The sequence below is a fragment of the Cannabis sativa genome, chromosome X (assembly GCF_029168945.1).
Source record: "Cannabis sativa cultivar Pink pepper isolate KNU-18-1 chromosome X, ASM2916894v1, whole genome shotgun sequence".
Lineage (NCBI taxonomy): Eukaryota > Viridiplantae > Streptophyta > Magnoliopsida > Rosales > Cannabaceae > Cannabis > Cannabis sativa.
In genome coordinates this window covers 4,891,614-4,915,606 of record NC_083610.1, presented here as the reverse complement: position 1 = coordinate 4,915,606, position 23,993 = coordinate 4,891,614, and the positions used below count along the sequence as shown (strand labels likewise).

Sequence of the window (23,993 nt, the reverse complement as noted above, 5' to 3'; positions counted from 1 at the left end):
AGATTAAACGAGGTTGAGGTGAGAAAGAGAAACTTCAAAGAAGGGTTGGTCTCAGGGTTAAGAGGGAGGTTGAATGGTTGGATTTGTAAGGTCGCGAAGTCGGTTTTGGGGTTCGTTTGGGTTGAAGGTGGCTGGAGGTGACTTGTCGGAGTTGTGCGAGAAGGAGAACGGAAGAGAGAAGGAGTGCTGGTGGAAATTAGGGTTACATGGAGAAAAATATAAAAAAAGAGAAGAATAAGAAAAAACAAAAAACATAAAGAAAAGAAAAATATTTTTGATTATTTTTTAAAATATTTAATCAATTGAAATTATGTGGACCATTAAAAATTTGCCATGTGTACACTTGTGTATACTGTGGCATGTCCACCATGACACTTAACAGAGTTTTTTGGACAAAAAAAGTAAATAGCTAACATAAGTAAGGTTTAGAGGGTTCTACCACTAAAAAATCGATTTACGTGGTTAAGTGTCACTAATCATAAAGTACAGGTAGTTTTACCGCCAATATCCTTACTAAAATTTTTCCACGTGTATACTTGTGTACATTGTGCACTGTGGCATGTCCACTGTGACACTTAACAAAGCCTTTTAAACAGAAGAGGTAAATAGTTAATATAGTTAATAGAAGTGCGGTTTGGAGGGTTTTACCACCAAAAAATCAATTTATGTGGTTAAGTGTAGGACTAGACATCCGATCCAATCCAACTTTTTTCTCCACATCTGATCCAATCTAATTAGTAGTTGAATTTGAAAAATTACTATCCGATCCAATTATTAATTGGATTGGATCGATTTTTCAATTAGATTTCTAATTACACACCTAATTTTTTATATTAACCTAAAAATTTGAAGAAAAATACTTAAAAACTAAACATCACCATTTATTTAAGTTTAATACTTTATAAAAATATCATTGTTACAAGCATAATGTAACTAAACATTTAAAATAACTAAAACAATAATATTACCAAGTAATAAAATATAACAAAATATCATGAAAATAAATATATAGAACAACCAACGGCTACAAGTTGAACAAAAAACCACTTAAAATACAATTAATATATACTTTTTATTTATTTATTACTTTTATTATATAAATCAATATAAATAATTTTTTTAAATATATATATAAATGTTATTTGATTTAATCGGTTTTTAATTAGATTTTGAGATTCAATAACTAATATAATTCAATTAGAATCCAACATCCAATCTAATCTAATTTTAATTGAATATTTATTTTTTTATAATTTTACTGTCAATATTCATTCTTAATATTCACCAAACTACCATCATCAATTCATTAAAAAATACTAAAAAAATATATCCATATCATCAAACATTTTTTAAACACCCGAATAAGTTTTTTATTATTAGTATTTTTTTTTTTTAAAAACCACATTAATCTCTTTGCTTTTTAATACAATCAAAGAATAATTAAAATTAATTATTTTTTTTACTAGATTTGTAATAAAAGTCATTTTTGTCTTATTTACTTTTCATCATTTGAAATATTATAATAATTATTTATATATTTATACATTTTTCATTTAAGGAACCAAACGGTCTCACGGTCACGGTCAGCCGTGAGGAAGAAGGGTAAGCGAGGGTTTTGCTAGAGTACACAAACATCGTAGCGTCACAGTCAAGAAATTCCAAATCAAATTGGAGCGTGGGTGACAGAACAGAGAGTGACGTGTCAGTTACGTTACCAAAAACCACCACACCGAAGCTTCTCTCATATTTTTTTTTTTGTCCAAACACACCTGTTAGGGCGGGAACCCCATTTCTCTCTCTCTCAACCTCAACTCGGACTCGACTCGACTCGGTTCGACTCACTCATGCTCGTAACTCGCTCTTATCTCTCTCGCGCTAGGGTTTTTCATCTTCTATTCTCCGATTCCATTTCGGTTACCTAGGGTTTTGATTTCGTTAATGTTTTCTTTTAACTTTTACAGGAATCTACGATGAGTATACGGAAAGGCTCGAAGGTTTGGGTCGAGGACAAGAATTTAGCTTGGGTTGCGGCTGAGGTCGTCGATTATGGTGGAAAGCAAGTTCATGCTGTTACAGTTTCAGGGAAGAAGGTGGTCTTCTTTTGCTTCTTCGTTTTTTGAATTTTGAATTTGGAGTTATTTTGATTGTAATGTGGTTTTGATTTTTGTTTTTGGTATAGATTTTGGTTTCTCCTGAGAAAGTTTTTCCTAGGGATGCTGATGAGGATGAGCATGGTGGTGTTGATGATATGACGAAATTGACTTATTTGAATGAACCAGGAGTTCTTTACAATCTTCAGAGAAGATATGCTCTCAATGATATATATGTTAGTGGTGCATTTAATATATATATTTGTACTGATTGGCAATGCCATTAATGTTGTGTTTTCTTTTTGATAATATTTTAGGGTTTTGTTAGGTTTGGTTGTTGTTCAATTATGTTTAGTTATGAGTGTGTTTTAAAGGGAGTGAATTTGTTTTACTCAAACCTTAAGAGAAGGACAAGAAATTATTGTTAACTGTACAAAGCCAACCAACTTTTTTAAATTTTCAAATCATGAACTCAAGTGATTTTTGTTTTTTTTTTTGGTATATTCTCAAAAGCTTGGGATAAAAATGATTAGGTAATTAGAGTTGACCTATAAATAAAAGTTTGATGGTGTTTTGATTGTTCTTATGTGGTGAATCATTGGATTCTTATGTGAGTAATCATTGGCTATTTATTGTCTACTCAACCTTGGGATTGTTTCTAGTGAAAAGAGAGTAAATTTTATCATTTCCTTTTGAAGTATAACGCCTAACCGGGTCGAATTCGGTATTTGATTTGTCTTTTGGTAAATCATGGGCTGTTTATTGTCTACTAAACCTTGGGATTGTTCCTAGAGAAAAGATAGTAAAATTTTTTTATTTCCTTTTGAAGTGTAACGCCTAACTGGGTCGAATTTAGTATTTGATCTGTCCTATACTAACTTTTATTCGATCGATTAATTAGGTAGAGAGTAGCTTTATTTTTCCATATTCATTATGTTGGTGCTTAAATGGAATGACTTTAACTAGTCTGCAATTTAAAATTAATAAATATAATATACGATATTTAGATGGCGTTAAATTTGCTTAATCTTTCCTAGTCATTGTCGTATGAGACACTTTCCGTTACCTCGTAAACTTGAATATTTCCTTTTATTCTTGAAATTATCGCGTTAGGTAAATTCCATGGATTTTGCAGTGACCTCTGCTTGCATTGTTCTGTCTTTGTTAGACATACACAGGAAGCATTTTGATTGCGGTCAATCCGTTCACAAAGCTTCCTCATTTATACAATGGCCATATGATGGAGATGTATAAGGGAGCTCCTTTTGGCGAGTTGAGCCCCCATGTCTTTGCCGTGGCTGATGCTTCATATAGGTTTAATGATTTTATATTTTCAAATAAGTTGCAACTTTTTTCATATATTTTTAGTTCAACTGTGCAAGTAAGATCTTTTCTTAGCCCCTTGTGATTTTGTATAATCCAGGGCAATGATGAATGATGGTCGAAGCCAGTCTATACTGGTCAGTGGAGAAAGTGGGGCTGGGAAAACCGAGACGACTAAACTTATCATGCAGTACCTTACTTATGTTGGAGGCCGAGCTGCGGGTGGTGACAGAACTGTCGAGCAGCAAGTTCTTGAAGTAAGAATTATCCTCAAATTAATGCACTTTGTATGGCTCAACAGGGAAACAATTTTGAACAAGATGATTTAGGCCAGGTACCCAAAAGGTTTTGAATAGAAAGCCATTAGTTTTTCACAGGCAAGCTAGATTGTAATTTAATGGAGGGGAGCCTTGCTCTGAACACGGACACTTAGATGGATTAACTTTCTTGTATAATGGATTGTTTTAGTTGCTAAAACTTAAGAGCTGCTTTGTTTTTGTATTGTGAACATTTATGTTTGTTTTACTTTTATGTCATTGGAAATTCTTTGCTTTCTTATTTTTGTTGATTCATAATTTCAATTTTTTCCCAGTCAAATCCTCTTTTGGAAGCGTTTGGTAATGCAAGGACTGTTAGAAATGACAATTCAAGGTTTGCAATTTAGCCACTGGAGTTGCTCGCTTTACTGCTTCATGAATTATTCTCTAGGTATCTTTGTCTAAACAACTATTGCTTTCATTTTCATGCTTTTGCAGTCGCTTTGGCAAGTTTGTTGAGATCCAGTTTGATGCAAATGGTAGAATATCAGGTGCTGCTATTAGAACTTACCTATTGGAAAGATCTCGTGTTGTACAGATTACAGATCCTGAAAGAAATTATCACTGCTTTTATCATTTGTGTGCTTCTGGAAGGGTACTCTCTTCCCCCTCCCCATTCTCTCTCTTTATATGTAATTTGTATGTATATCTCTGTCCCTCTCGACTCTCCCCCCTGTCATGTGTTTGTGTTTGCATCATTTCTTTGAACAAAAGGGACTAGATGTATATGTAAATAAATAGATCCTCATTCCGATACTTGGCCATCCCTTTCAGATTCATTAAGCTTCTTAACATTGTTTTTGGGTTTGTTTTTTTATGTCCAGGATGCGGAAAAGTACAAGCTAGATCATCCAACCCATTTCCATTATTTAAATCAAAGTAAGGTTTATGAATTGGATGGAGTAAGCAATGCAGAGGAATATATTAAGACAAGGAGAGCAATGGACATTGTTGGCATTAGTCATGAGGACCAGGTTTTAAAACTCTGCATGCTACTTTAACTTTAGAAATTAAGAATTATGGTGTATTTGGTTTCTTCTTTAAAATAATCTTTTTTATATTATATTTTTGTTCTATTAGGAAGCAATATTTCGCTCCTTGGCTGGAATTCTTCATCTGGGCAACATTGAATTTTCTCCTGGGAAAGAGCACGACTCTTCCATTCTAAAGGATCAGAAATCAAACTTTCATCTGCAGATGGTTGCTAATCTTTTCATGTAAGTGATCAACAAGATAGCTTGAAAATTTATTTTATAGGAATTCATATGAAGTAGAGTTATAGGAAGTATTTTTTTTTAATTAGCAATTATCTGTATGTCTAAATGTTAATTTTGTAATTTTAGACGTCAAGTTAGGTAGATATATGTTTTAATAATGTGAATTTATAATATTGAGTTTTCAGGAGAATATCTCTGAGATTTATTTTAAAAGTACTGAAGAATAATTCTTATAATTTGGAATTTGGATTGAGAAAGCTCAACTATCACTCTGACCATATTTTGATAGATCGATTTGTTCTTAATTTTGTTTTGATTAAATTGGTTATTCCTTCTATTAGGTGTGATGTAGATCTCTTACTAGCAACACTATGTACTCGTTCAATTCAAACCCGTGAAGGAAGTATTGTTAAGGCTCTTGATTGTAATGCTGCTGTTGCTGGTAGAGATGCTCTGGCAAAAACTGTTTATGCACGATTATTTGACTGGTAAATTTTGTTGCTTCTTAAAGAAAGAATCATTCTCTTGTAGTGTTCTCTTTATTGGGAGATGTTGATGACAATCTAAATTTCTGTTTCAGGTTGGTTGATAAAATTAATAAGTCTGTTGGGCAAGATTTGAATTCTCAAGTACAAATTGGAGTTCTGGACATTTATGGTTTTGAATGTTTCAAGGATAATAGGTAATTATTTTATATTTGTTTACTAACAATAGTTATTTGTATTTATGGTTAGCCATGTAAGTTTATTCATGTTTGTGTGATGAAAAAGTATTGAACTTTTGGTATCATTTCATGCAGTTTCTTTTGACAGTTTAAAATAACTAGGACAAATTAGTTTACTTTGATTACAATGAACATTTAGATGATACTTGTTAAGGTTTAATCAGAGAATAATCTTTTCATACATGACACTAGGGTTATTTTTCAGTTTAAAGGGGAATAAAGAGATTACTTAGTACTTACTTCTTAGAGGTTTCAATGTTTGATCAAAAGAAGTTTACTCCTTAGTTATTAATTTAATGATTTTTTACTTTTTTTTTTTTGTATATTGACTTTTATTTTTATGTTTTGCAGTTTTGAGCAATTTTGCATAAATTTTGCGAATGAAAAACTTCAGCAACATTTTAATGAGGTACACCATTTATTTATTTTTTGTAAGTATAATGTAAACTTATTACAATATGAAGTATTAGTTTTAATGAGGCTAGTGATTCTACCTTCTTCAGTATAAACTTTCTTTCCCTCTCTCCCTGTTTGCTGGAAAGGATCAATACAAACTTATTATTATTTATCTCTTTCCTTTATTCCAGCATGTCTTCAAGATGGAGCAGGATGAGTACAGCAAAGAGGAAATCAATTGGAGCTACATCGAGTTTATAGATAATCAAGATGTTCTAGATTTGATTGAGAAGGTTTTCTTCGTTATCAAAAATTTTGTAGACTTATTTTTGGTTAATGGATTAAAACTGCACAATCTTCTTTCACTTTCCTTTGTGTTGGGACCTTAAGGATAGAAGATACCATGTACATGTGTGGCTAGATTAGTAAAATGTATTATTGTAGTTGAGGAACTCTGCATATTTATCTGTCATAGGATTGATGGAAATTGAGAGTGCACCGAAAAATGTTTAGAATGTATACGTAATTTGGCTGATGTCTTCAGGTCTAAATTTAGTATATCTTTATTATATTTTAATTGTTGGACCTTATGTTACATTTCCTTATGCAGAAACCTATTGGGATAATTGCATTATTGGATGAAGCTTGGTACAATTTGAGTTCTTCAGTATAAATTGGTGCGTGTAGTTCTGTATAGTTTTTTGCTGTAATTTATCCTTATCCTGATTCTCTTACTTTTGCAGCATGTTCCCAAGATCAACACATGAAACTTTTTCCATGAAGTTATTTCAGCATTTCCGATCACACTCGAGATTGGAAAAGGCAAAATTTTCCGAAACAGATTTTACTGTTTCCCATTATGCTGGAAAGGCATGTTATATGTCTTGTTGTATTTGCAAATAGAATCACAGTTAGAAAATTAGACCTGTGTCCTAGATAATTTTAATTAAAATAATTTATGTATTACTTTTTGTAGGTTACTTACCATACAGATACCTTTTTAGATAAAAATCGTGATTATGTTGTGGTTGAACACTGCAATCTGCTATCCTCTTCCAAATGCACCCTTATCGCTGGTCTTTTCCCCTTACTTCCAGAGGAATCATTGAGATCATCATACAAGTTTTCTTCTGTTGCCTCAAGATTTAAGGTAGACGACTTTTGTGTTGTGTAGTTACTTTGTTGGTAATTTTCTTACACAAGATGTAAGTTATTTATCTTGTTCTGACTAGTTGTTTGCAGTACTGTCAACAATACTGGGCAGTGATTGTGATAGTCGTCTGACTGAAGAAAGTGTTTCTCCTTTATTATTCTACAATGTCTTGTCTTGAGAACCTTTATTTTTTACCTTGAATTTCTTTACTGTAGTGTTGCCTTGTAACTTCTGGATAGTATTTGCTTTTATGTAAATTTTGAATGCCTTGGTGACAATTAATATATTCTGTTTAGGTTTTGGATGTTCCTGTCACTCTGCCTCTGCATTATCACTTGCATATTTTTTTCTTCCTGACATTGATACAACTTTTCCTTTTCCTATTTCTGCTTGTAGCACCAACTCCAAGCTCTGATGGAAACACTCAATACAACAGAGCCACATTATATACGTTGTGTGAAACCAAATTCTTTGAACCGACCACAAAAGTTTGAGAACCTGAGTATACTTCATCAGCTACGGTGTGGGGTGGGTAACTCTAGAACTTCTATGTTATTCTGTGGAGTGTTGATGCATTTTTAACTAGCCATCTATATATTTACTGTTCAAGATGATGTAGTCAATTAAGTCATGCACAATATTTTAACTTGAGTTCAAGGATCTGTTCTTGTTTCACATTTCTGTTTTAGGCTTTCTTTTTCAACACTGCTATTGATAATAGTTGTATGAATTTTGAGCTTTACCAAAAATAACAGTGAAGCTCATTTGCTGTGGGATATGGTGTACTATGTAGGATTATAAGTACATTGACCACAAAGCAAAACAATTGCGTAAATGATTGTCTCCCAATTGTTACCCTGTAGTAATTGTATGTGTTTTTCATTTATTTAATAATTGTTAGATTTATTGTAGTAGTTATTTGTTTTGATGTAGGGTGTATTAGAGGCTGTTCGGATTAGTTTGGCAGGCTATCCCACTCGAAGGACTTATTCAGAGTTTGTAGATCGATTTGGAATATTAGCTCCTGAATATATGGATGGAAGGTGGGTCCGTCTGTGGTTTTTTCAATGCTTAATTCAATCCATGGAGGTGTAGTTGTGTGCATGTGCACTACAGTTGTGGAAGTTTGAATATCACTAATAATTTTTAAACAACTTTTGTAAGAGCTCCATTTGTTTCTTGCAATTATTAACGTACTTTCCTGGTATTTGTATTCTGTAGTTTTGATGAAACAGCCATCACAGAGAAAATTCTGAGAAAGTTAAACCTTGATAATTTCCAGGTATGTTTTCCATATTTTATATGAATGTCTCGTTACTCATTTTTCAAGTTGCTTATGTTTGGATGCATGCCTCTGGATGCCTTTATTTAGTCATCTATTACCTTTGCAGTTGGGTAGAACCAAAGTATTTCTCAGGGCTGGACAAATTGGTGTTTTGGATTCTCGTCGTGCTGAGGTTTTAGACAATTCTGCAAAACTTATTCAGCGTCAGATACGAACATATATTGCTCGCAGGGATTTTATCTCAACTCGAACTTCTGCATTGTTACTCCAAGCTTACTGTAGAGGTTCTTGTGCTAAACTTGTTGAAATTTCAGATTCTTTGTTTGTTGTTTTTCCCCTTCCACATTTTGTTCGTATTGATGTTGTGATAGATTTACTTTCTTTCTGTTCGCAAAATTATGATACATCCGTGCTGGTCATCCGTTTATTGTCATATTTGTTACTCTCTACCTACTTTTTTAGATTGTTAAATGGTAAGCCCCAACTAAATGTTGCATTTAGTTTAATCTAGGGAGACTATGTTGAGGGTTCCATTCAACATCCACAGCCATTCTAGTGCTATCAGCCTATAGTTGGATGATTTTATCACTCTTTTAATTACTTATTTTTATCATTGAATTGGCTGTTGCTTAATAACGGACAAATTGCAAATCTCTACAATGAAGGTCAATGGCGGCTGCTGTTAGGCTGAGCTACTTCAATTTCTGCTTTGTCTTTCTTGTTTTCTTTTAAATTTGTTCTTAATGGTTTTCATTATTATAGGATGCCTAGCACGGAAGATGTACATTGTCAAACGAGAGGAAGCAGCTGCTCTTGTACTACAGAAACAAGTCCGAAGCTGGCTTTCAAGGAAGGCATACTTGCAAATACTTTCAGCTGCTGTTACCATACAATCCAGATTTCGTGGATTCTCAACTCGCAAAAGGTTTATACATTGGAAAAAACATAGAGCTGCTGTTTTAATTCAGGTGATTCTTTTCAAGGTTCATATGATTTACGTTTCTCTTTATAATTTAATAGCATTATATTATGAATATTTCTCCATATTCATTATGCAATTCTTTAATTGGGTGGAAAACCTTTAATAGTATTTGTGTGAGCACTACAAGCAGCACATGTAGAATACAAGAAGGATTTCTTATTGTGCACTGTTATGGTTTTCTTGTTAAAATGTCTTATTACAATATTCTCACACAGTATTTTTGCTGTCTACTTCAACTAACTTCATCACATTTTCTCTTTGACCAATTTAATTTTATTAGGCTCGGTGGAGGATGTGTAAGGTTCGGACAGCTTTCAGACATGAACAGACTTCTATAATAGCAATACAAAGTCTCTGGAGAAGAAAATTGGCAAAAAGAGAGCTTCGAAAGCTTAGAAAGGTGAAAACTGTTGTGCCACATTTGATGAACTGAAATACATGAATTTATGCTCTATTCTATTATTCATTCAATTTGTTTTTCATTGGCAGGAAGCAAATGAAACTGGTGCATTGCGTTTAGCTAAGAATAAACTCGAGAAGCAGTTAGAAGATTTGACTTGGCGATTGCATCTTGAAAAACGATTGCGGGTATTGCCTTTTGTTTTGATTCTGTTTTGTTTTTATTGAGTTGTTTGGTTATTATTTAGAACATTTGATAGTTTTATTTGGCCATTGTATGTTTAAAGTGGTATTATATATCCATGACAAACTTGATAAACCACAAATTTGTTTCACTTATATGGTAGAAGGAATCACAAGTAATGAGAGGATTTGGGATTGGGTTGTTTTTGGGAAATTAATAATACTATGATTTTTTTTTTTTTTTTTAAATGATATTATTCATTTATTTTGTTTCTGTTTTGAGGTATTTTCTATTTCTATTTTGTTTATATCGGGAAAGTTTGGAGGGATTTAAGGAGAGGAAAGGGAAGGGATAATTAGGTCTGGATTATTGTAGTTAAGCTTAGGCTTGGGAGAGAGGTACTAGGACTCTCAAACATCCTGGGAGTGTTTGTGTTATTTTGCTATTTCAATAAAAGTTCCCTACTATTTTCTATCTATTTCATTTACTGAATCCAATACACTAATGTTGTGTATCAAAATTTTAGCTGGCGTTATGACGTTTTTTTAATTCAAGCACATATAGTGTTATCGCCCTCTGCAATTTTTTTTTTCTTTTAAACTTTTATATGAAATTTCATTCGTTTTGGTAATTGTTTTATGGACAGGTTTCTAATGAAGATGCCAAGTCAATAGAAAATTCGAAACTTCAGAAGATGGTGGAAACTTTGAACCTTGAGTTAGATGCAGCAAAATTAGCGACAATTAATGAGTGCAACAAAAATGCGGTGCTCCAAAATCAGTTAGAATTGTCTTCAAAGGAGAAATCTGCATTGGAGAGGGAACTCATAACAATGTCCGAATTAAGAAAAGAAAATTCATTATTGAGGGTGCGTCATTTTCTTTTGTACAATATTTTGTTTTTCATTATTATTTTATATTTATTTATGGTTTGTCTATTTAGGGTTTGTATCAATAGCATTTCTTTTTGGTTAGAGGGATAAGTGGTGGGGAGCGCCGAGTATGCTAATCTGATTGTTTTGTGCAGAGTTCATTGAATTCTCTGGAAAAGAAGAATTCAGATATGGAGACCGAGCTTCACAGGGTGCAAAAGGACAATAGTGACATGATTCAGAAGTTGAAGGAGTTCGAAGAAAAGTGCTCACAGCTTCAGCAGAATGTTAAAAGGTATTCTGCCATCAAATGAATAAATTATTGAAGTATTTCATTTTCAATTTGAATTCGATTGCACTAGATATTAGCAAAACAATAAGAAGCTTGAATTAAACTCGTAATTATCTGAACCAACAAACTGGCTTATTAAAAAAATTCTATAATGTAAAATTTAAATGCACTTTGATTTTTTCCAATTCAGAATGTATTGTGAAAAAGAAAACCAACTATCTAATAATCTACTCTTTAAATGTTAGTCTTGAAGAGAAAGTCTCACTTTTAGAAGGCGAGAATCACATTATGCGACAAAAAGCGTTGGCCACTCCAAAGAGCATTCGTCCTGGTTTTGCAAGGACATATTCTGAGGTAAGTTGTGATAAACATTGCTAATGAAAATTTAGGATTATGAATTTTGGGTTTCATTTGCATGTGGATACTAAGGTAGTTTGTATGTTGATTCAATATCATCTATGGTTTTGGCATATGGTGAAAAGCTAATGACTCATAACATTCTGCAGTTCTGATTTGTTTTGTTTTCTTTTTTGAATTGGTTCCAGAAAAACTCTAATGCACTTGCTCTTTCAAACTCTGATCGGAAGCTACTATTTGTGAGTTGTAGCCTTTTTCCTTTTTCACAGCTGAGCATAGTTCCCAAAATGTTTCTTCTCGTTATAAAATATAATATATTGTGTGCAGGAGTCTCCTACCCCTACGAAGGTTATTGTTCCTCTTCAACATAGCTTGTCAGAATCACGCCGACCAAAATTAGCTGCTGAGAAGCATCAGGTCTTTTTTCTTGTTTCTTTCACTATTTTAAAACTAGCACATTGAAACTGAATGTATCTGTTAGTTAGGCTTTTATTTTCTCTATTTATTTGCTTTTCAGGATTTTATGAGATTGTATTGTTCCTGATTTCAAAGGATTTTTTTTCTTGTTTCTTTGGTTTGAATGAGAATAGAGAAACATCCCATGGTATCCAACTTTAAAGCTATTTTCTGCATCTTATATTAATATAAAAGAACATTCAAAGTCATGAATTACAACTCAACTCTAAACAAATTTAACACCTAAAATAGTCATATATATTACGTATTACTTTGCCGAAACAATATTGGTACAGGGTCTGGTGAATATTCTCTGTAGTGTTTTTTGTTTTTCTCTCCTATTTTCTTGGTATAGTATTATCCTTAGGAAGATAGCACCTGGTGATTTTAATATGATGAGCATATTAAATATTGTTCACCCTCGGCTATAATGTATGTAATATGCAGGAGAATTGTATATTCCTTTCAAGGTGTATCAAAGAAGATATGGGTTTTGTAGATGGAAAGCCACTGGCAGCCTGTATCATATACAAAAGTCTTCTTCACTGGCGTTCCTTCGAGTCTGAACGAACAGCCATTTTTGACTATATAATTGAAGGAATAAATGAGGCTCTGAAGGTAACCAAATATCTTCTTTTTTCTTTTTCCTTCAAAAAAGATGTTATGCAGAGCTAGTGAGAGATGAAAAAGATTTGAGAAATAGTTTTTGATATACTTAAAAGTTTATTTCAATAATTTGGATTATGGGGTACTAGAAATTTTTCTTTTCACTTCTGTAACAGGTTGGTGATGAGAACGCTGTGTTGCCCTATTGGCTGTCCAATGCATCTGCACTTCTATGCCTCCTTCAAAGGAATTTAAAATCAAATGGTTTCTTGACGGCAACTCCTCAGCGTTCTGCTGGGTCTACTGGGTTGGCGGCCAGGATTGGACATGTGAGTTACCAAAGCTGTTACTCTAAATGTTGTAATACAGTGAATTTACTCTTGCGTTTACTAGATTATACTCTTTTCCTACTCATCAGTCAGAAAGATAAAATCTTCACAATTGTGACATTGTTTGGTTGTTTCTCTGTAATTGTGAGGTTATTTTTGAAATCTGTATCCAGTCTTATTAGTAGTTTCACTTTTGCAGGGATTAAAATCTTCTTCTAAATATTTTGGGTTTGACGATGGTGTAACACACCTTGAAGCAAGGTATCCAGCTATACTGTTCAAACAACAATTGACTGCTTGCGTAGAGAAGATTTTTGGCTTAATTCGTGACAATTTGAAGAAAGAATTGTCTCCACTGTTGGGCTTTTGCATTCAGGTATGTTTTCTTGCTCAGTATAATTTACATAATAACTGCCAGGAATTTGGTTTTATTGTACTTTAATGCTATCTTTATTTCCTTTTTTTCTTTATGGAATAGTAGGATAAATTACTGCTTTGTTTTTATTCATTATATATAAGCTTGATATGGGATATTATTGTGTTTTTGTGATACTTGTTAAGGCGCCAAAAAATTCACGAGTACATGGAAAGTCATCCAAATCACCTAGTAGTGGTGGTCCTCAGCCAGCAGCAGCACCTGGTAATCAGTGGGACAACATCATCAAGTTTCTTGATTCTCTTATGGATCAATTACGTAAAAATCACGTACGTAACAACTAATATTTGCTTTTTATTTAATAATGTCTGCATCGGTAGATGTTATTGATGATCCGAAAGATGCCTAGTAATTACAGTTTACTTTGTTAGTTGTAATGTTTGTAGTGTTATTACTCTTTTCATATATTTATTAAAAATGGTGACTAAAATGATCATCAGAATTTAAGGTTTCTGAGCTGTTTTGGTTCTTTGTTCTTCTAGTGTTTTCATACATGTTTTTCATTAATTTGTTTTTGAAATGTAGGAAGAAAACTTGTTACTTGTCAGATGAATATAGATTTGCTAGTCAGAGGATTAATAATAATAATGTTTGAGCCTTGTTATGTTTTTGTATTTACGAGTCAAAACAACTTGTGTCATACAGGTACCTTCCTTTTTCATCCGCAAGCTGGTTACTCAGGTTTTCTCTTTCATTAATATATCACTATTCAACAGGTAAGAGTTCAATTCCTTTATACCAATTCCTTTATACCTTTCAATTTCTTTAACTCTTATATATTAAGAGCATTACCATACTGAGTGAAACTCTTTTTTCATAGTTTGTTGCTGCGACGAGAATGTTGTACGTTTTCAAATGGGGAATATGTAAAGTCGGGTCTAGCAGAACTAGAGAAATGGATAGTTAATGCAGGGGACGAGGTAAACTTCAAAAGCACTTCTCTCGGCATGTCCCAACAGATATCTGAAACATTTACTCTATTTTGTTTTTGCTATGTTTAGTTCGCAGGAACCTCGTGGCATGAGCTCAACTATATTAGACAAGCTGTTGGTTTTCTGGTATATAAAGGCATTCACTTCCTTTTTATTTTCTTTTGTTCATGTATATATATAAATATATATATATATATATTTATATGATTGGTTAAGGTCTTTTTTATTGCATCTTGTAGGTAATACACCAGAAGAGGAAAAAATCTTTGGATGAGATTAGACAGGATCTTTGTCCGGTACTTAATCTTTTCATTGATTTTTGTGTATAATTTATTTATTTGGAGACTTTAATATTGAATTCTGAATATGCAGAAACTGACAGTTCGACAAATCTATCGGATAAGTACAATGTATTGGGATGACAAATACGGAACTCAGAGCGTATCAAATGAGGCATGTTGCATTTTCAATTCCTTTCTTTTGCAATATTTGGTCATTTGAGTTTTTCCTTTTTGGTTTCTGAAGATTAATCGTCTTATTTCTCCAGGTGGTTGCTGAAATGAGAGAGATTTTAAACAAGGACAATCAGAATCTGACCTCCAATTCATTCTTGCTTGACGATGATTTAAGGTAAATTTTTTTGGCCCTATCAACAATTTATTTAGGAGTTGCAAATATAATGTCTGGAAGAGTGATGCTAGAATACTCTTAATTTTTACGCAAAATGTTCACAACAATACAGTTAACTGAGAAAATTGAATTAAAACTTGTTAAAATGCTGAGAAAACCTTTGGGCAATTAGAGTGACTTTGGGAATCGTTCGTGAAATTAGACTGTAAGATAGATCGGAAATTGTCGTTTGTATAGTAGTTAAGCACTCTTCAACTAGAATATCTGAATTAAAGGGCGAATTTATAACACAAATTTTCTACTTTTCTCATTGCAGCATTCCGTTCTCGACAGAAGATATTGATATGGCTATTCCTGTGATAGACCCTTCAGATATACAACTTCCAAATTTCTTGTCCGAGTACCCTGTTGCGCCACAAAATTAGCTATTATGAGCTATTTCAGTGTCTTAACATTTATCTGCTAAGTTCAAGTGTACAGAATTAGAATCAAAAAGAAAAAAAGAATGCATCATTTTAGAATGTAGCTAGACAGATAGATAGCTCCTATGAAAGATTAGATAACATGAAGCTCTCGCATTTTCGGGTCGGTCATCACAAGAAAGAATGTTCCAACATCCAAAGGGTTTCTCATTCTTTGATGAGAAGTAGAATTTTTCAATGTTTAGATTTTTCAATTTTTTCATTTTTGTTAACCCTTCTTTCATCCCGAAGATGGTGCTTCACTTTTCATGAAAGCTTTTATCATATATAGTTTGAGAATCATTGAATTAGGTCTAAATGTACTTTATAATTATATATATATATATATATATATTTATATATAGTTAATAGTTATGTTGTACATTTGTTGCTTTGTACATGAACATCTATTAGTAGTGTAAAACCTTAAGTATAGGCAATTAATTTGATTTTACATTTGTTTTTATGTATATTTGTTCTTTTCTAATTTAAAGTTCCCTTCACATTAAAGTTGAAAGCTCTTTCAACCTTTATACACTTTGATAGATATTAAGCAGTGTGTTGTGTTGGGCACTAGTTTTCTTTTAGTAATTCTCTTAAATATTTACTTATAAAACCCACACACCCACATAGATAATGTAAAAGAAGATATTTTATTTCAAATTTTTTAGAAAAAGGCTGAAAATATGCCCTTTCATGAATCTATGATAATTAACATATGTCTCGTATTCTATTTTCATATATCCTTTTTATTATTGTTTACTTTGAAATAAATATATAATAGTGAGTGGGGGATTTTGGTAAACTGAATAGGTTGTATAATGATGATATATATATTTAGGAGCCATTTTAGAGAAAGCAGGTGATGGGAGAGATCATTGGGTTTGAATAAAGGAACTGAATGGTAAAATTTTCAACAAATCACCTTACGCTTACCTTTCGCATGTTCGTGAGAGAGATCAATACTGTCATGTTGCTCTTTTGTGGAACAAGCTTTGAAATAGCAAAACACAAGAATGACATGAAGTGCTTTGGTGGAGTACTCTTTCCAATGCCCTTCTAATTCGATTCATTCTTAGAGAATGAATGAACATTGAAGTTTTCTCTTGTACGATTTTTGGGAAGAGAAAAAAAAAATTATAAAACATCTTTCTTTTCATTGTAACATGGCTTCTCATTTGAGGAGAGCTTCTGCTTCGATTCTCATTTCGATTTAGGAATCAAGAACTAGTTTGTGGGATTGTGTCAAATTCTTTTAAGGTTTAAATGTGAGAAATGTGAATATTGGTGAGTGAGAAATAACAAAATACTCAATAACTATATGTATAGCATACATTATTATATTGACTAAGTGCAACATGACGGTTAGGAAAAATGTAATGAATGGCACGAGATCATCTTAGGAATATACTTTGGGTTGGTACGGTAGTTGGAACTTTCTACAAAGAAAGACTTGTAATTTGTGATTATAGAATATGTTCTACATAGTTATTAAAGTTGTGAGGTTAAACTGGATATGGGAAATTGAGAATTATGTAGTGTACTATAAAAAAGCCTTAATAACTCTTTTTTGGAATGTAATTTGTCAATGTTTCTAATTTTTTTTACAATTTAACCAAGTGTGCTTTTAAGGTAACATTTGTTGAGCACCATAGCTATTAATGTAATTAAGTAATATTACTTACTTAATTAGTATTATTAAGTAACATTACTTAAATTACAAAATATTATTATAAAATATTATGAATTATTTATTAATTTAAATAATTTATAGATCGAACTATAAAATTAATTATATTCAAGTAATTTATGATTGAGAGTAATTTTGAGACGGTTATCAAGACTCTGAAAAGAAACTATTTTATTTGGTGTATTGATAACTATATTGTAAACATCACTCTAATCTTCTATTTAGTTGTAATTGTTCGTTTATTTCTAAACTTTGTAATTTTATAGCCCTCAATGTAGCGGGGTGGGCTTATAGTAAAATTTTCTTCTATACCAAATTACATCTTATATAATGATCGAGAGATCTAATTATTGTTTTTTTTTTTATCTATATAAGCTTTTATTCAAAAAAAAAAAAAACCACAAAATTAATTACAAGTATATATGTATATAGAGTAATTTGCGGCAAAATCTCCTTAACTATCAATTTACTTGCAAAAAACTATCCAACCTCATATTTTAATGGGAAAACCCTCCAAAGTTTTGTTCGTTTACATTTTTAAGGTGTCGTCTGTCCAGTCTCGTTAAGTACTAATTTTACCCACGTGGCAATGACAGGTCACTAAAAAATTATCCTATGTGGCAATATTTTACAAAATTAAAATTAAAATTAAAATAAAAAATTTAAGAGTAATTTGCGGCAAAACTCTCCTAACTATCAATTTATTTACAAAAAACCATCCAACCTTAAAGTTTTTTGGATGGTTTTTTGCAAGTAAATTGATAGTTAGGAGGGGTTTTGCCGCAAATTACTCTTAAAGTTTTATTTTATCTTGTAAAATATGGTCACATAGGATAATTTTTTAGTGACCTGTCATTGCCACGTGAATAAAATTAGGACTTAACGAAACTGAACAGACGACACCTTAAAAATATAAACGGAACATTACTTTAGAAGTTTTCCCACCAAAATACGAGTTTGGATGATTTTTTGTAAGTAAATTGATAGTTGAGAGATTTTGCAGCAAATTAAATTACTCATGTATATATGCATTCTCCTAACCGCAATGTATTATGTATGTGATCTTTTTTTTAAGACCAATCTAATTCATCAATTATGAGAACACTTATCTAATCAAAACAATATTAATCAAACTCTAAATATAACACCACCAATTGCCCAAAAAAAAGATTAACTTCGATTAATTAATAATTAATACATACACATACATACATAAACATACATATATAGATATAGTTAAAATAAAACTTCAATTCAAAAACAGAGATTAGATATATATATATATATAGATGTTGTCGTTTTAGTTGTTGTTAGTGTCGTTTTACTCAAAGAAAAAACTCTCATTGTCGTAAATCAGCCAAAGAAAACGACCTTGAAGAACCCAAAAACACACTTCTCTTCTTGCTTTGGGGATGTAACGGCGGAAGACACGGCGGAGCCGGCGACGGAGAAGACTCATCACTGTTCTCCGAACTACAACAACTACTGTTACTACTACTGCTTCCACCACCATTACTCATGGCAGCCATAGCGAAAGCCAAAGTGCTTTTACTCAAACTGATCGGTCTCTTCGATATCCTTCCTCCGCCGTAACTCCGATTCTTCTCCCAAATCTGATTGAATACTAAAAGATTCCTTCGTCTTCTCGAATAAGCGTTTTCAGGTTTAGCAATGTCTGAAATTGACGATGTTGTTGTGATTGCGTCTCTTAAACTCGTATACGATTTCGATTTTCCATTGTAGAAACTCGAGATTCCTTTCCTGTAAAACAAAATCGGATCAGATCTGTTTCGTTTTTAGGTCAAAAAACAAGAATCGAAGATAATAATAATAATAATACCTTGAAGGTAATGAATCTTCTAACGACTCCATCATTTCCAGTGGTTCTTTGTACGAACTCTGAGCCTCTGAATCATCATCATCTTCTACTTCCGTACACACATCGCTATTCTTCCCGATCGAAGACGAAGACGAAGAAGAAGAATAAGAACAAGTCGCGTCTTCCGCTCCGTCTTCGGCTCCGTCTTCTCCCGTTTCCGATTCAATCCTCCTCCGATTACTTTCCATGCTGAACAGATCAATGAATCGATCGATCTTTAAGAGAGTCTTCAAATTGTTATTCAGAGAAAAGTGAAAACCGCCATGGATAAACCTTATCAGAGCTTAAAGAGAGAGAAAGGTAAAGTTGGAGTGAGTAACAACCTTTTATATTAATTTTTTAATTAATTATAATTAGTGGATAAAGTGAGTAATTATTATTATTAAGATAAGATAATATTTAATAATAGTGTTTTAAATTTTAATTAAAGGTTTTAATTTGATGGGATGGGATCTTATCCTTACAGGTCAGCAATTGTACTTTTGGGTAATCGAAACGTTTCGTTTTGTATAAATACGTTGCTTTCAAATTCTTTTTTATTTAATTTAATAAATTAATGAAATTGTGGTGTGTTATTCTGCTTCACGTCACATTCTTCTTAAAGTGTAACCCCACATTGCCCTTTTTCCAATCACATCACCAAATTAATATATTTTTTTAAATAAATTTTGTTTTTTTTTTTTTTATTTCATATCATAATAATAATTAGGGAAATTATGACTTAGTATTTTAGTGAAATAGTTCTTCTAAATAAAAATATCTCTAAAAGTTATTAACATTTTTGAAAACTTGTTTGCGCAAGCATGTCTTGAAAGACTTTCTTGTCCTTTTAAGAAAATTTCGAAAAGGAATTTCAGATGGCTAGTTATTCTTCTTAGAAAGGAGTTTTAGATAATCGACTCCAGCTTACTCTTTTCTTCTGGCAAGTACCTTGGTTTGTGATTCTAGAAATCCTCATAAACGCTTTTAGAAGCACTCATACATATGTTGACATGGAGATCTCGCTCTAAGGATAATTAGTTAAGTTTGTTATTGCATAACTAACTTAACAACCTCGCTTCTTGTTGCCACCAATTTTAAACAAATTTGTTTTTTTTTCATATAATAATAATAATTAGGAAATTATGACTTTACGTTATGTCCCTCATTTAGTTGTCTTTCAGAATTTGAGTCCCCGTGATAGTACTTATCCTGGGCTTTAAAAGTGGTGATCATTTGAGAGTAACGAGTTTCTTTGTACTTTATTGGGTAAGGTGTTCATCCAATGCAATTTAAAATTTTACATTTTGGATCGGCACAGAAATTTTCAAAAATATTATTTCAAATTTATCTCTCTTAAAAGTATAATTTCACCACATTTTGAGTTTTTTTGCAGTTAAACTCTCTCAATTATGGTTTTACTTTCACTTAACTCTTTAAGTTTAAATTTTAGCGGTAAAATTTTCAAAACTATTGAAATGTTAGTAAATATAAGACGTCATATGGTTAATTGCTACTATGGACTGCTTATAGAGGAAATTGCGTGGGGTACCCACTTTAAGTTAACCATTTTAATTTTTATCCTCTTTTTAATATTTCATTTTTTTTTACCCACTTTTATAGTTAATGTTCCTATAATACCTTTTCTTCAATCCAAAACAGAAAGACTTAATTTTCAATCTTTAATGTTAATGTGGGGGTATATTAGGCAATCTCCTTATAAAAGTGGATATAATTTAAATGAATATAGTTTGCTGGTAGTTTTGATTGACTAACACAAAAAACAGGTATTCTTGAAGTTATCCCCTGCTTATATATATACTTTTGTATACATGATACGTTTACAGGCCCGGCCCTGGACATAGGCGGGCTAGGCCTGTGCTTAGGGCCCACCCAGCCCAGGGGCCCAATTTTTTTTTTCCTCTTTTAAAATTATATATTTTTTTTATTGATTTTGAAAAATACCAAATTTTTTCTAACATAAGGGCCCAAATTTTTTTTTCCCTGTGGCCCACTTTGTTTCAGGGTCGGCTCTGTACGTTTATATTACTACATCTAATATTATTATTTCAAAATTATAAAAATTAAATAAAATAAAATATTTAAAAAAATAAAAGAAAAATACTATAAATTGTCTTATAATTTTATAATAATAGTATTAAGTGTACTTATATAAATATGTCGCGTGATAAGAATGTACATATAAGCAGTTAATTATGAAAAATAGATAGTACTTTAAATTTATTAATAAAAGTTTTTAATATTAAAAGTTAAACTTAAACAAGTAATAATAATTGAAAGGCTTTAGTAGAAAAAAACTCATATATTTTTTATTTTAAAGAAAAGAAAAAAGAAACAAAAAAAGATCATGTGGGATATGAAATCAGAGGGCTGAGAAAATAGTTGGTATAGTAATAGAAGTACAGGATAGAAAAGAAAAAGAGAAGAGAGTGTGTGTCCACGTGGCAGAAGGAGAAGAGTATGGGGTTTGGTTTGGTTTGGTCTACTTAGGTTTAATGAATATATTGTCGGGTGGAGGATATTACGTGGCATTTTTAAGCCTTATCCATATTGGGTTGTGTTGGTGGGTCCCAACTACCTCTACCCTTTCTCCATAAATAACAATAATAATATTTTATTATTTCTATTTTCTTTATCAGCTTAAGCCGAGCCGAGCCATGTTATCCATCACAATTATTTACTTTTCTTCGAGATAATGAACATTGCCATTGGTAAGTAGATGAGAGTGAGGACTCGTTTCTCACAACTTTTACAAAAGTTAAAAGTTATTTTTTGAAAAAATTGTGATAAAAATGTGTTTGACAAACCGTCAAAAAATAGTTTTTTGAAATTTTTTTAGAAAAACTACATCTAATACAACTTTTAAAAAGAATTATTTTGATTAAAAGACTATAATAATTTTTTTTGTACTAAAATCATATTTACTTATTTATTACATATTAAAAAAATAAAAGGATAAATTGCGGCATAAATACTTAATATTTTAAATTTTATACACTTAAATACATAATGTTTATTTTTGGTGGCAAAAATACCTAATGTTACATTTCTCTTACACCGTTACTACCACTTCCGTTAACTTATCATAAATATAGACACGTAGATGGCTCAAATGCATTACATTTATTTATTTTATTTTAAAATTTAATATTCTTAAATCAAAAACTAAATACTACTTGTTAAAAAAAAGAGAGATAAATTACTATAGCTGAGTGAACCAGTGCAGTATATGGAACATGATTATCGAATTGAAGTACCAATATCATGTGAAAATTGTTATAAGAACTGATTTTTTTTTGGAACAAGTAGCATTTAGTTTCTGATATTAAGAATATTAAGTTTTAAAATAAAGTAAAAATAAATGTAATGCATCTGAACCCTCCACGTGTCTATATTTATGAGTTAACGGAAATAGTAGTAACGGTGTAAGAGAATTGTAACATTAGGTATTTTTGCCTCCAAAAATAAACATTAGGTATTTAAGTGTATAAATTCTGAAATATTAAGCATTTATGCCATAATTTACCCAAAATAAAAATAAATAAATATAATAAAATAAATAATTATTAAATCTCTTATTTTTTTTTAAAAAAAAATAATATAAAAAATTTTATTTTAATATTAATAAACAACATCAACTTAGAATTTATTAACAACTCACAGTACTTTAAAATTTATAATTTACCAAACACTCAACTCGGTCTTTTTCTACAGTTTTGTTACAGTTGCTTTTTCTCACAGCTAGGGCCGGCTCAAAAATTTAGTGGACCATAGAAAAAAAAAATATTTTGGGCCCTTATTTAGAAAAAAATGTGGTATTTTTCAAAATAAAAAAAAATTGTAGAATTTTTAAAGGGAAATTTTTTTTTGGGCCCTGGGCTAGGTGGGCCCTAGGCACAGGCCTAGCCCGCCTATGCCTAGGGCCGAGCCTGCTCACAACACAACTACAACTGTTTTTTCCCACAGCACAGCTGTGCCAAATTGGCCCTTAGTGAATTTGGGTTTTTCTTAAATAGGTTTGGATCGTGTTTAGATTGATTTGTCTAACCTGTTTAATAAAAGGATTGTATTTGGATTAACACGATTAATACAAATATAATCCGTCAATCACCTATTTAAGGTTGTATTATTATTCTATATTTTTTAATTAATTATTAAGTAAGTATTAAATTTTGCATCAATATTTATAATTATACATTAAAACACAATACTTAAAATTGATGTAAAAATATCACAAAATTATTTTTTATACTAAATATAACTTAATTTTTACATCTCTCGATGAAGATGGTCTAAGATATTTATTATTTAAAAATGTTTTAAAAAAGAGTAATAATTTTATTACTAATGCTTGAAAATATTATTAGAAGTATTAATATTTAGAAATATTTGCATAATAAACTAATTTTTTTTTAAAAAAAAATTAATAACAATACGTTGGAAAAAATTTCACTTTTACGATTAATTGTTTTTATTTACAAAAATATAGATTTTATTAAACTGTTCTATATTCTTTTTTGTTTTTTTATAGATGGCATGAAGTTAATTTTTTCGTTAATTTTTTTTATTTTATAGTTTATATATAATTATTGTGTGTTATTTTTTAATTATTTTTTTACTTTTTACAAAATAATAATAATAATAATAATAATAATATCTTTGTAACTAAAAACTTTACATCGTAAAATTATAAATAAAATATATATATAAATAAAAAAAATATTTTTAAAAGAATTCCTAATATGAATTAGCTATGGATGAATTATTTTCACAAAAAAAAAAAAAAACTATGGATGACTTAGAAGCAACATATATCTATTTTTTATATAAAGTGTGTTTATATAACAGAATTCTTGGATTATGAGAAATTTATGGGTGACTTTTTATTTAATAAAAAATAAAATGGTTTATTATTAAAAATAAAATGATTTATGAGAATCATGAGTCACTTTTTATTTATATATAATATAAAAAATAAATTAAA

General features: G+C 31.1%; 2 protein-coding genes across 4 annotated transcripts; one reads left to right on the top strand and one right to left on the bottom strand.

Annotated features, from left to right (window-relative positions):
* Window positions 1-1,697: 1,697 nt before the first annotated feature.
* Window positions 1,698-15,906, top strand: LOC115706112 (myosin-15). Of its 3 annotated transcripts, none has more exons than XM_030633643.2 (39): window positions 1,698-1,850; window positions 1,962-2,090; window positions 2,180-2,326; window positions 3,259-3,404; window positions 3,514-3,670; window positions 4,006-4,064; window positions 4,169-4,325; window positions 4,555-4,704; window positions 4,811-4,947; window positions 5,289-5,435; window positions 5,528-5,629; window positions 6,023-6,080; window positions 6,259-6,360; window positions 6,678-6,715; window positions 6,811-6,937; window positions 7,044-7,217; window positions 7,617-7,748; window positions 8,154-8,263; window positions 8,442-8,502; window positions 8,612-8,789; window positions 9,268-9,473; window positions 9,768-9,887; window positions 9,977-10,075; window positions 10,717-10,938; window positions 11,097-11,236; window positions 11,479-11,587; window positions 11,779-11,829; window positions 11,918-12,007; window positions 12,494-12,664; window positions 12,829-12,981; window positions 13,181-13,357; window positions 13,543-13,686; window positions 14,063-14,133; window positions 14,238-14,337; window positions 14,419-14,475; window positions 14,589-14,645; window positions 14,722-14,802; window positions 14,897-14,979; window positions 15,296-15,906. In XM_030633643.2, exons 1-39 carry the CDS (start codon window positions 1,845-1,847, stop codon window positions 15,402-15,404), a joined length of 4,557 nt encoding a protein of 1,518 aa, XP_030489503.2. In that variant the 5' UTR covers window positions 1,698-1,844; the 3' UTR covers window positions 15,405-15,906. The 3 variants fall into 3 exon arrangements, with proteins under 3 accessions (XP_030489503.2, XP_030489511.2, XP_030489533.1); XM_030633651.2 differs by having other exon boundaries at window positions 1,705-1,831; XM_030633673.2 differs by lacking the exons at window positions 1,698-1,850; window positions 1,962-2,090; window positions 2,180-2,326 and having other exon boundaries at window positions 3,264-3,404; window positions 4,169-4,221.
* A 2,382-nt stretch (window positions 15,907-18,288) lies between these two features.
* Window positions 18,289-19,376, bottom strand: LOC115706144 (protein OXIDATIVE STRESS 3 LIKE 1). The gene is made up of 2 exons (XM_030633684.2): window positions 18,971-19,376; window positions 18,289-18,891 (listed from the first exon to the last, which is right to left on the bottom strand). Exons 1-2 carry the CDS (start codon window positions 19,195-19,197, stop codon window positions 18,471-18,473), a joined length of 648 nt encoding a protein of 215 aa, XP_030489544.2. The 5' UTR covers window positions 19,198-19,376; the 3' UTR covers window positions 18,289-18,470.
* Window positions 19,377-23,993: the final 4,617 nt, after the last annotated feature.

Bases quoted from the DNA above. Each gene is read 5' to 3' on its own strand.
- LOC115706112 (XM_030633643.2), top strand. The intron at 5,630-6,022 runs GTAATTATTTTA...TATGTTTTGCAG, and splicing joins GAATGTTTCAAGGATAATAG to TTTTGAGCAATTTTGCATAA. The intron at 9,888-9,976 runs GTGAAAACTGTT...TTTCATTGGCAG, and splicing joins AGCTTCGAAAGCTTAGAAAG to GAAGCAAATGAAACTGGTGC.
- LOC115706144 (XM_030633684.2), bottom strand. From the start codon at position 19,197: ATGGAAAGTAATCGGAGGAGGATTGAATCGGAAACGGGAGAAGACGGA. The intron at 18,892-18,970 runs GTATTATTATTA...TTTGTTTTACAG, and splicing joins GAAGATTCATTACCTTCAAG to GAAAGGAATCTCGAGTTTCT.